Source organism: Oryzias latipes, chromosome 17 (assembly GCF_053564925.1).
Source record: "Oryzias latipes strain Hd-rR chromosome 17, Olatipes_Hd-rR_3.1".
Classification (NCBI taxonomy): domain Eukaryota; kingdom Metazoa; phylum Chordata; class Actinopteri; order Beloniformes; family Adrianichthyidae; genus Oryzias; species Oryzias latipes.
The window spans coordinates 20910173-20922809 of record NC_136253.1 but is presented as its reverse complement, the minus strand read 5'-3'; the positions used below and the strand labels follow the sequence as shown (position 1 = coordinate 20922809).

The window sequence follows — 12637 nt, the reverse complement described above, 5'->3', positions numbered from 1 at the left end:
CTTCTAACTGCGCTCAGGCTTAATTCTTGAATATGAAGATGTTCTGCCTTTTTATCGTGAAAACACTTCGCTCTTGAACCCCAACTAATAGGCACACTTATAAGAGCAGTGTGCAGCATTGCTGGTGATTAGCATAAAAGAGACATTTTCAACCCTCTCTTTTGCTGTGGTTCTTTACGCATGTGACACATGCAAGATCCGCCATGGTGTACTGCAGACGTAACCTCATTACATGTAATTACAACTAGCTGATTCAAAATGATAATTAAAAGAAAAGCCTAACAGTAAAAAACAACAGGAGATAAATGTGGTTCAAAAATCTGCTTTGACAAGTATTTACCAAGAGCACAAAGCTTGACAAAGATATCATTTTTATATGCATTGCTAGTAAACTTTTGCTCTTTTTTTTAAATGGTGTTGCATTTTCATTTATTTTATTTCAATGCATTCCGTTGCGTTACCGCTGGAGTGCGGAAACAAGGCATCTGTTACACTGTGCCACAGCTAAGAGTCACTGTGTTCTAAACTAAATAAAACAATAGTCTGCAGGTGAAATTATAAGCTGTTAAAAAAAAGAAAGAAAAATACAACTAAATTGGTTTAGTTTGAAAATATCTAATTGGTTCTAAAGCTGAGCCTTATCTATCTTTAAAGTCCCACTCCAATTATTTTTTTGCTATTTTTAAAGCGTCCCCAGTAATCTTTTAATTATGAGTGTCATTTTTGGCCAAAATCAAAAAAATCGGTGACGTTTTCTAGGACATTTTCTGCAAAGCAGCAGAAGTTCATTAGAAATTTGCCTCTGAGTTGTGGGCTGGATATTGGTGTGGAGTAAGGCCAACCCCTTCATTTCATCCATCTGTTTTGACTCTCTCCCGCTAGCTTACAGCCCCTCGCACCCCAAACAACATTACCGGTGCAAGAAAAATGGTGAGCAATATCCAGGCTGTCTACAGTTTTGATTTAGATGCTAGCTTAGACGAGGAAAACCAACATGTACATGAATCTATAGTTAGTTGTCTACAACAGATGCATCACATGGAGCAGAGCAGGAACTAAACTAAATTTTTTGTCTGCTGCTGATTCACAACAATTTAAGTAAAGAAATACTCAGAAATGCAATTTTAAGCATAATTTTCTTCACACATGTCCTCCATCATGAGGAAGATACTACAAGAACATGTAAAAAAAACAATTTTCATTGGAGTGGGCCTTTAATCCCAAAAACATCTATTTTTTTATTTTATTTAATATAATTTTTTTACTGTATTGGGCTATCAGCATCCTTAGTAACCCTGAAATTCATGAAAAAAAATGTTTTATTCATTTTCTTTCCGTTTATCTCCTTACGGGGTCACGGGGCTGCCGGAGCCTATCTCGGCCGCTTCCAGGCGAAGGCTGGGGACACCCTGGAAAGGTCGCCAGTCTTTTGCATGGCCACATATCACACACCCATACGTACTCACATTCACACACCCATGCACACTCACACTCACACCTATGGGCAAATTTAGAGTAACTAATTAACTTATGAAGCATGTTTTTGGACGGTGGGAGGAAAACGCGACAAGTTCCTTTGTGCTGCCCAGTGCTGCCTAGAAATGCACCTGCCTTGTAAATAGTCATTAAACTGCAACATCATAATGTAAAATATGTCAAAAACAAACTGGATACATAGTCTGGTCTCAGTAGTATTAAGGACCAAGTCAGACTGGCCACCATGCTGTCTAAATTACTGGGCTTCAGCATTACTGAACCCACAAATAAATGTGATGTAGATGTATGACTTTTTATCTAACTGACCCCTCCCACTGCACAAGGCGTTCATCACCTCTAAATACATGCTAATGAAAAGCAGTGCAAGGAGTAAGATTGTCTTTGGTGGTTGTGTGTAATATTTGTTGAAATGCCTACCTTCTTTTTTTATAAGTTTATTGTAACAATTATACTTTTAGGAGTTAAAAAAATGTAACTCTAATCAGTGTGACACAGTTAAAGCATGTTCTTGAGTCAGGGAAGCAGTTGTTGAACTTAATCTCGGATAAATCAAAAATGCCTTTTTTCTACCAAAAGCTAAGGTTTTGCTTTAAAGGGACACAATCCTTTTTCTTTTTTCGAAAATGCCCGCCCTTCCCTGACTAACAGGCCTTCAGCTCATTCTTTAACACTAAGGATATAAATCTTTAATCTTTTCTCAGCTTTTTGATCTCTTTTGAAAAAAGATCAGCCGATGCAAACAGAAGTCTGTCTATTTCTGGGGAAGGTGTTTCATTCTATAGGGGCATTTTAGCTTGCATCCTGTGCATTTTTGTGAAAAGAAACAACTAAATATTGTCATAATAATTTTCGTTATGTGTGTGTCTGGGAAGATGTCTGGCAATACGATCACGCTACTGTATCGCCATATGATCCAAGACTCTACCAGAGACAATATATCACAACTTTTTTGGAGTATGACTTTAGAAATTAATATTAATGCATCTTTTACATGTATAATATTGTAGAATATATTTTACTTAATGATCAGAACAGTAAGCAATCCCACTATATCTCATTTACAAGTTGCTTTTGACCAAGCAAATTAATTGTGTTTTTTGTTTTGGTAAATTAAAAACTATTTTTTTCAACAACAACAAAAAACACTAATCATTTTTTTTATACAGAAAAAAGAAAAAATGTCATTTGACTAATAATCTTTGCTCATAAATAATTATTGTTTTGGCATCATTTAAAATCAATACAAGTATTGAAATGAAATATTGTGATATTATTCTTCCTACTTTCTACCTTTCCTTGATGTGTCAGATATGTGAGGATTTCACCTGTTTCACATTTTGACATATTTCAGAAATAAGTATGATACATTTCTCTCCTTCTCTGCCATTTCTGGTTCACCACAGGGCTGCAGGCCATCCTACCAGGCTACCTTCAGAGCTGCTTCATCCAGGCGGCACTCAACTACATTGGCTGTAAATCTGAGGGTCAGTTTGTTTGCCAGAACAATGACTGCTGGTGTGAGTGCAGCGCGGCTTTCCCGCAGTGCAACTGTCCTCTCTCTGAGCTGGACACCCTGGAGAAGAGCCTGCTGCACATAAGAGACTCCTGGAGGCAGATCAACAGGGAGTTTGAAGAATCCGGTGAGTCAGATTATAATTGTTACCCTTTTCAAAACAAATTTGAAAATGTCATATTAAATAGGGCTTTCAAAACATTCAAAAAGAAAAGAATGAAAGTGATTTACATTTTCCCCAATTTGGACTGCAGGACAGCACAATTGTGCTTTCAAAAAGCACATTATTAAGTCAAACTTGACTTTGTGAACTTTTTCATTCTTCTCAAAGCACTCAAGGCTGACAAACTAAAAGTCTCTGGAGCTCCAACATTTATTTATAAATGCTTACACTAAAAATATAAAGTATTTCGAGGCCTTGGTACTGATGTGTTAAAATGTCTGCAACAGTAGTAGCACAAGCAAACACACTTATTTTTTCTAAACAGATACATGTTTAACATGCAAAGTAATATGTGCTCTTTTTTTTAAGAAAATACACATTTTTGATAAATGTGCAAAAGCTTGGAGAAGTAGTGGCATACAGATCATTATACCAATTAAACAGGGTGTATTGCAGCCTAAGCACATGGTAGAGACAGGTGTTTACTGGCATCACTTTAGGCACAAAGGTTGCATTTCTTTTAAATCTCATTATATTGTGTATAATAACAATACAGGCTTCCTACAGTTGTGAAGCAAAAAGGGGAAAGACAACAGGAGACATGACAAATAGAACACATCCTTTTTGCTAATGTAAATAATTTTGTAATGCTAAAGGCAAAACATTTTTGTGACATATTGTCATCGCTGCTCCTGAATGAATTAGAAACTGCACCTTCCCCCAACATGGAGCAAACGTTGTCTGAATTTCCTTCCTGAAGTTGAAAAATCCTTGTATATGATCTGAAATTACTTTTGTAAGAAGTCTTTATTGTGTGTGGGGTCATGGGAAGTACGTATTAAGGGAGGGGAGAGGGGTAAATGGTGGGTTGGGTGTTTTTATTTGAATTTGTTTGTTTGATTTTGTTTTTAATAGTAAAACGTTCTAGATTCAAAAATTTAATTGCGCAACTGTGTACCAACAGTCCACTTTCATAAAAACTCAAAAGAAGTACTAATAAAATACACATTTTTATGTAGTTTTTTCTGCACTAAGCACTTTGAAACTAGAATTTTCAAGATCTAAAGTTGTTCCACTTAAAGTGTAGATTATTACCCTTTTTTGTGACATTTTTAAATGGGATGTTTTTCTTCTGTGTAGGTCATGTAAAGGTTGCTTTTCTCTGCCAGACTTTTCAACATATTATTGCAATTTAAGTTTCCAAGACAAAAAATTAATAATTTGTTCAGTAATAGTTTAAAGAGAGAGAAAAAAAAACATTTACCACAGTTTGACTAAAATGCTTTAAATTTATTTTATGATAAAAATCAGTTGTCAAAGCCAGTCTTCATAAAACATATTAGAATGATTATATTTGAAGACCTTGATGTCTGCTAAGTCAGAATGCAGTGCTGTTTCAATATTAATATAACACTCATTCAGGTTTCAAATCTGTGCTGACTTTTTAATTCAAATGAACCACTATGACTTTTCACAGTCTTTCACTTTGGCAATGCTAGACTTGCTATACTTCAGTTTTCACAGTAAACTTTCTTATAAAGATGATATTTCACAAACATCTCATTATAAGGGTGGTATAATCAGCAAAACCTCATAGAATAACTGTTTAGAGGAGGTTCAAGTTGTGAAAAAGAGTTGTAGAGAATGTAAACTCTCTGGGCATTCTTCATTTTTGTATTCACCATTTTTCCTCTCTCCCACTTTAACATTTCAAAATATTTACGCAGTTATGAGAGCTAGCAGCAACACAAAGTCTGATCTGATTCCAAGCTCATTGGAAACAGTGCTGTGCTTACTATAAACCATTGTGGAAATAATAGGGAGCTTTAGCTGGTGTTTACACAACTGCTTACATGGATTTCTAGGAGACATGATGAATAAAAGGATCACTAGCTGTTAAAAAAATTTCAATGATGTTTAATAGGAGTATTTAATTCCATTCAAACTGTCTCCTCCAAATTGTTGGGTTCTTTGAAAATCACGTAAAACATTTTTGATCCGACTTATGGCAGCAGAAGAATGATGCAAACCTGAGTGAAGATAAAAGTGAAGGTCTGGACGGTTTACACCTGGACTGTATAAAAGAACTGTGGACTGAGCACGTGCGACGTCACCTGTAGAAAATGTCTTTCTTACTTGTCTCACTTGCTCCAAGGAAATTAAGTTAATTTATTTTTTCACTGTATGGACGCCGCCATGTTGGAATCAGACAAGGTCAATAAGCAGTGATTGGTCCGAGTCAGGCTGAGTCAGCATTTCTATGGCTACCACTCTCTCCAATCAGGAGTGAGCTTGTTGGAAATCCACACGCGTACAACTTAAAAGTGGGCTACGCTAAATCTGTCAATCAAACAATTGGTAAATTTTACGTGAGACCATTTAAGTTCATCGAGGAATCTGATTGGTCAGTTTATAACGTGCACTACGAAAGAAAATCATCAGGTGGCAGATCAAGGATGATTAATCTGACCAATAGAATTACTGAGGCTATGGGATTTTGGTTTCTTGCAACCAGTTGGTACTTCCTGTTTAAAACACGAGGGGGGAGAAGTCCAGTTCTCATAAATATTCAATGATTCTGATCAGTTTAAGATTGGAAAAGCTCAGTAGCTGATTTGTTTGTCCCAAACAGTGATCCGAGAGTGTGAGATCATAACCTGTTTTTCTTTTGTGATCTTGTTGTATTTATGTCATTACAGAAACTGTACTGTTGTTGAGTTTTCTTCTAAAAGACTCATTTATTAAAAAGCTTTACATTAAATTGAAAGACAGATATTGATTCCAGGCTGGTCTGACTCTAAACTGCTCACTATGGATGACTGTTGGTTCCCATCTTCTGACACCGTGTTGAAGGCATGTCATTTGTAGGTTGTTGCAAGACTGAGTGTGATTTACAAGCGTGCACATTTAGAAAGCCTAAACCATGTTGCTCTTGACGTACCATTAATGGGAAATGGGTGTTTTTGTCACATTTTTGCAAAAAACTTGGAAGAGAAGATGTAAACAAATGCATTTAGCACACATAATGGGATTTATGAAATGTGAAACATGATTACAGATGCTATTTTTTCATCCATTTATCCAACGAAAAAAACAAATGCAAATAAAAAAAAATGCACTGACCCAACTAATAGCATGGTCTTTTGATGTCAACAGAAAAAAAAAAGGCTGATGGAAGTGAAAATCCCAGATAAACTGTACAGCAGACATTTAGGTGATACTCAAGAAAGGAGAATTGATTTTATTTTTCTTAAGATGCTGAAAAGTGTATTGTCTTTAAAGGGGAATTTTTCTTTTATTTTTGATATTGGAATGGTTCCCTTCACTGCAAGGCAAGAAATAGGCAACGTGCATTGTGGGAGTTCAAGTTTTATGTTGTTTTATTTAATTCTTTGAGTGTTTGTCATGGTCTTTATTTAAATAAATGCGTTTTTTTTTTTACATATGCTAAAGTTCAAGTTGAATATATTATTTGTGAAGTTTTTTGCTAATAAGGTATCATTAGCTCTGTCTCCAAGAGCCAATTTTTTTGTTTGTTTACCATATTTATTTTTTTAAATATCATTTTATGTATTCTAAATCTTTGTGCATGAAACCTTTTTGGTAGTAAAAGAAACCCGAAAACATTAGTACAAGTCTGTACTTGGCCTTCCAAGATTTGAGCCTCTTATTAAAGAAAGGGGTTCCGAGCCCGGTTTGAGAAGGTTGTGTCAGGAAGGGCATCCGGCGTAAAACATTGCCAAATTTACCATGCGACTTGTTCGCTGTGGCGAACCCTGATGGAAGAAGCCGAAAGTGGAAGAAGATTAAAGAAAGGAATGTCAAAAGCAAAATGTTTTTTTTCTGATTTTGAAATGTTTTTGACACGGGTAGTAGCTGTAACCACGGCAACATATTGCTTTCCCAATTATTATTGATGGAAAAAACGGTTTAATTTTATTTTGATTTTAGTGATTTATTTCAAGCATTGTAGTCAAAGCAATAAAGAATTTACACATATTTATCAAACTCATTACAGAAATGATGAAATGCATAGATTAAAAAGACAGAAAACAAAACAAAAACGTCAGTTAAATCATATATGCTTAATTAAATACAGTGATCATAACTGAGGTATAAGTATAGTTTGATTTATTGCTTGAAAAGGAGTGGGAAGAAGCAAGCTTATATAATCCCACCCCTACTCAGTTCATTCATTTGATTGTTTAACAGTGTTTTTAAATCCGGTTCTGATCAATCAATTTAGCTTTTAGTTTTACTCAAGTAAAAAAAGCTTAGTTCTGTCCAGTTTGTTCTTCCATATGATCCGAAAACTTTCAACCTGAGAAACATTTTTATGTAGGCAACATTTGTAGATAATATTTTAGCTTTTTAGCAGCTTGATTTCAAGTGCCAGCAATTGGAGGAGTTCATTTTAATCAGATGTTACCCTGGAGTTTGTAGCCACATAGAACCTCTGTGATGTTTGTGTTCTTCTCAACAGAGGAGTTCCAAAGCTTTGTAGGGAAACTGCCAACTCATTACGCTGTGAACACCTCAGTGGTGGAACACCTGTGGAGGATGGATGCTGGGTTGCTCCAGCGCTACAGGCAGCTGGAGAGCAGCAGCAACCAGCTTTTCTCCAAAGCTCATCGCACAACTAACAAGCTCTTCAGTCTGAGCAGGAGATGCAGGAAACAGCCTAAAATCACGCTGCCAAGTCCCAGGTAAGACAAGAGATGTGAAGTAGCTGGAGGGGAATTTAAACTGCTGCATGTTAATCCATCTGCTGTGCTTTTTAATTATGACAATGATTTATGTGCAAAGTACAGAGAGAGAAGGACCAGAGCGAGGCAGGTCTTATTAGAAGCCACTTGATGGAAGGTAGTCATGAAGGGAAAACTGCTGAGTGGAGAAAAGCTGCTTCCCTGTTCCAGCCAGTGAACAACAAAGTGGATCATGTTAAAAAAATAAATAAAAAAAAGAGGCTGTACTGTCTCTACTTTAAGTTACTATCAGTCTGCTGTCATTAGGTGAGCATCTCATGTTTTATTCATTAGAGTAATAATCTAAAATTTGTGTAGCCTAGTAGAACAGAAACTGTAGGTTAAGGGATTCTTATTTTGAGCTCTGTATGTAGATTTACATTAAGTTTCTGAGGCAGACCATGGGTGGGAACAATGTCACATAGTTACAACAGCTGCTTTTTGGCACATTGGCCTTAATGAATCCTAATGTTCCTTTGAAAGTTGACGAAGGTTATTCAGTTAGACCATAATAACTTCGATAAAATTGGTTTGGGTATTTTTCACATGTTCTTGTACCATTGTTCTCATGAAGAAGGACAATGTGTGTGTGTGTGGGGGGGGGGGGGGGGGGGGGGGGGCAATGATGGTTCACTAATTTGTAGAGATGTCCGAATCTACAATTCTAAAACCCAGTGCCCTAGAAATTTCCCAGAAGTCTCTGCAAAAAACCAGTGTGCATCGATGCTCACTAGATTGACGACTGTAGACCACAATAGATTGCAATTTAAAGATTTTTTTCATGTGGAAAAAAAAAAGAATTTTAATTCATTTTAATTAAACATCCAAGTTTTCATCATCATCAGAACACAGTGGATTCATAAATAGCCTTCATAAAATATTCATATTTATTAGGTTTTTGCTTCTCAAAATCAGTGACGTCAAATTATAAAATTCAATGTAATTCTTTTCATAGTTGGGTAATAGGGAGGGAGACAAAATCTTTCAAGACTAACTTCTTTTCCAATTGAGTTTTCAAAGTTGATACAGGACATAATATCTCAATAGTTTACTAGGTTACAATGACTCTTCAGAAACTACATCTTCAAGACATTGGACACGTGTAATAATAATAATATACTGTAAATGTGCTCATGGAGCAAATCAGACCTAGCTTTAGACAGGTTTTCTTTCCAAAATGAAGGTTATTCGGCTTAAATGTTACCTACATCAAAATATATCAATAACTCCACCAGGTTTGTGCAAAAATAATTCACATTCTTTATTGAATTATTCACATTCTTTATTGTTTCAACATCAAAATGAAACCTGTATGGTTGGCTTAAGTCTTAATTCTAATTTTCTTTATTTTATTAATACTTCTATAAATATAAATTGTGAGTTCATTTGTTGATGTAGAAAAAAATACGAGCTTCATGTTCATATATATCATTAGTGCTAATAGAAACACATGTGGTCTCTTCCTTAGGCTGGTGCATTTCTGGGTGAGCTACGCCCTTTCCATGTTGTACTGCAGTGAGAACAAGCAAGTCGGTGTCTACAGTGAAAGGAGCCGCAGCTGCTCCTGTCCCCTCAATCGTCCAGCATGTCAAGGTCTCATCCCCTGCTCAGTGGGTGACGGTCCCCACTGTTCCTCCTGTTCCCCAGACAACCGGACACGATGCTCCAGCTGCAACCCAGGCTTCACCCTGACCCAGGGAGCATGCCGGCCGGCCGTGCCTGACCCAACAGACCCTTATCTGAGCATGGAGAGTGACAGAGATCTTCAGGATCTTGAGCTGCGCTACTTGCTGCAGCGGCGAGACCCACGAATCACTCTGCACGGTGTATTTGTAAGCAACGATGTACGCATCAACACCTGGTTTGATCCCTCCTGGAGGAAAAGAATGCTGCTCACCCTCAAGAGCAACCGGGTCAAGTCAAACCGTGTGCATGTGCTGCTTGGACTGACACTGCAGTTCTGCCTAACCAGAAACAGCACTTTGGAGCCCACACTGTCCCTGTTCGTCAATCCTTTTGGGGGCAGCCACTCTGAGAGCTGGACCATGCCTATTGGTCAGCATGGATATCCCGACTGGGAGCGAACCAAGCTGGATATTCCCCTGGACTGCTACAACTGGACACTAACTCTTGGAAACCGATGGAAAAGCTTCTTTGAGACGGTACACTTCTACCTGAGGAGTCACGTCAGGGATTATGGGTTTGTGGCAGGAGGAGGCAGGAACACCACGCTGTTTGACGAGGACATGGAACCAACCAATAATATCGGTTACATGAAGGTGAACAGCATGCAGCTGTTTGGATACAGCGTCCATTTCGACCCTGAAGCCATCCAGGACCTGATTCTACAGCTCGATTACCCATACACTCAGGGATCACAGGACTCTGCCCTGCTGCAGCTGGTGGAGCTGCGCTATAGGATCAACCGCCTCTCGCCTCCAGGGGCCCCGCATGTGGATCTGTTTTCCTGTCTGCTCCGCCACCGACTCAAACTGTCCAGTGCAGATGTGACCAGGATACTCACTGCCCTGCAAGCTTTCAGTGCCAGACAACCAAACTACTCAGAATACGAGGCGAATAAACTGTGTGCCTAATGGCCACAAATTCATGCCTTGAAATGCTTCTGTGTTGACAGAGACAGGCTTTTTTAGTCAGCTGGATCATACCGTGTCAAGTGTGTGGTATGTGCTTTAAGACTGTGTTGTACATACACAACATGCAATTAAATTTGATGTTCCTGTTTTCTATTTGAGTGTATTTTTCTATATTTCAGAGAGAAAAGTCCCCCATAAACTGAGGATAATAAGTGCAAAAGTTTGCCTCATAACAGTTGCAAATATGTACGTCAATGTTTGCATTTTTTCCAGTGTTGTGTTTTCAGTGTTTTTGCAGAAGATTTAAAAATCAAAAACAATTAGGGAACATGATAAATTGTTGATTTTCAGTCCCTCTAAAATCATTTTTTTTCCGTGGTTCTTTAGGGGTACATTTGTGCTTAGAATACAGTGCCTGTGGAATTTTTTGTGAAAGTTTTTTTTTTTCTGACTGACTGCCCTGAACCACAAGAGCATCTGAGTGCTTGTCCAAAGCTGGGTCTTTTACACTTTCATTCCTCTACACTGTCACATTTACACTTTTTGCAGTTTGTTGACAATCTGCTGGATTCTTGAGATACAGGGAGACGGTTTTTCTCAAGAGACAATAAGGCTGCTCCCCATTGGGTTATAAAAACCCAAATCTGTAGATGAAATTAATGAATTTAAAAACTACATGTGCATTTATTTAGATAAGTGTTTTTCCACTAGTGTACCGTGGGAGATGGTCAGGTGTACCATGGGAAATTCATTTTTGCTGATCTAAAACATTTACATACCATTGCCAGGATCATAAAAGACTTTTTTCTTTGTGTTTTTGTTAATTCTATTAAAGACGCTTAGTAGGAAAGAAGATTTAGACACAGCTTCAGCTTTGTTTATGGAAAAGTCCTGCCTGTTCAACTGTCTCCGCCAATCAATCTTGGAGGTGTCATCAGTCTGACCAATTGTTTTTAGCGGTGTACCTTCCTGCGGCTTCCTGTGTCAGACCGTGGAAAAAATAATGACATTGGATTCAAGGTCGAATTCAGTAACAGACTTTAGCCACTTTTGAAAACATGGAAGTTAAGCTAAAGAGAAGTAATAAAAAAATAAAAGAAACAAGATTAAGGTGAAGTGGCCAACATACCATTTTAAAATAAAATAAAACCATTTATGTACCCAAACATAATTCAAATATTTTTGTTAAAGTTTTCAAAGACTACATTTTTGATTTAGACAAAAGAAAAACAAATAAACTTCAACATGTTCACTTTTTGTGAAGCTACAATACAACATAAACATTAATACAATGTTAGTCTTTTTGAGTAAAGTTTATCAACCATGTTGTGTTCATATCATTCTTTAAAAGTACAGTTACTCTTGCACAAACATTTGAAAAAATTACTGTTTAGAAAGAATATATTAATAGTTTTGTTTGCAATTCCAGCTTTAACCTGCCTCAATTATCACAAAAAAATGCACGTAAGAGCGTGGAGGGACTGTACAGCAATACAGATTATGGAGTTTCTCCTTTTTTTACATTTTTGAATGCTGGTGTGCCGCGGGATTTTACCTTGGCTCAAAAAAAGTTGAAAAACCCAGATTTAGACAATAAAGCTATGAATGTGTGCTTCGAAGGTTCATTTCATTACTTTAATTTGCTGGCTGATTATTTTGTCACATCCAATGCAAGTCAGCATACTTTTAGAAAACATGTAGCATCAAGCCCAAGTTTCATAAAAACTTTGCCCAATATTATAGCTTTCTTTTAATGCTTAATCCTACTGCAAAAAATGAATCTTAGGAAAGCAAAAAGACCCAAATTGTCTTATTTTCTGTCAAGCAAGAAAAATAATCTTATTCAGAAAGTTTTTAAAAAGACAAATCATTTCAGTTTTAGAAAAAACTAGTGACTGGATTTTTTTCTTTTTTGACTTATTGAAAGAAAATGTTTCAAGTTTTAAGAATTTTTGATTCATTTCTAATTCTGCATACATACCGGGCATGTGACACACATTCAGGAACGCATATTTAGCATACAGTGTTCAAATTGGACATGCGTTACTGCTTACTAGTGCATGTCCAACACCTACAAGATAGAAGAGGCTTGGTGCGAAATAGGGAAATGTACTCAAGGATTTTT

The 12637-nt window shown here is 37.0% G+C and overlaps 1 protein-coding gene across 1 annotated transcript in view; it reads left to right on the top strand.

Annotated features, from left to right (window-relative positions):
- LOC101156849 (BMP/retinoic acid-inducible neural-specific protein 3) overlaps positions 1–10665 on the top strand; it is a 34648-nt gene extending 23983 nt beyond the window's left edge. The window contains exons 6-8 of the mRNA XM_023965379.2: positions 2901–3137; positions 7657–7879; positions 9387–10665. Of these exons, the coding sequence (XP_023821147.1) occupies positions 2901–3137; positions 7657–7879; positions 9387–10512 (1586 nt within the window). The 3' untranslated portion in view covers positions 10513–10665. The remainder of the gene's footprint in view (positions 1–2900; positions 3138–7656; positions 7880–9386) is intronic.
- Positions 10666–12637: the final 1972 nt, after the last annotated feature.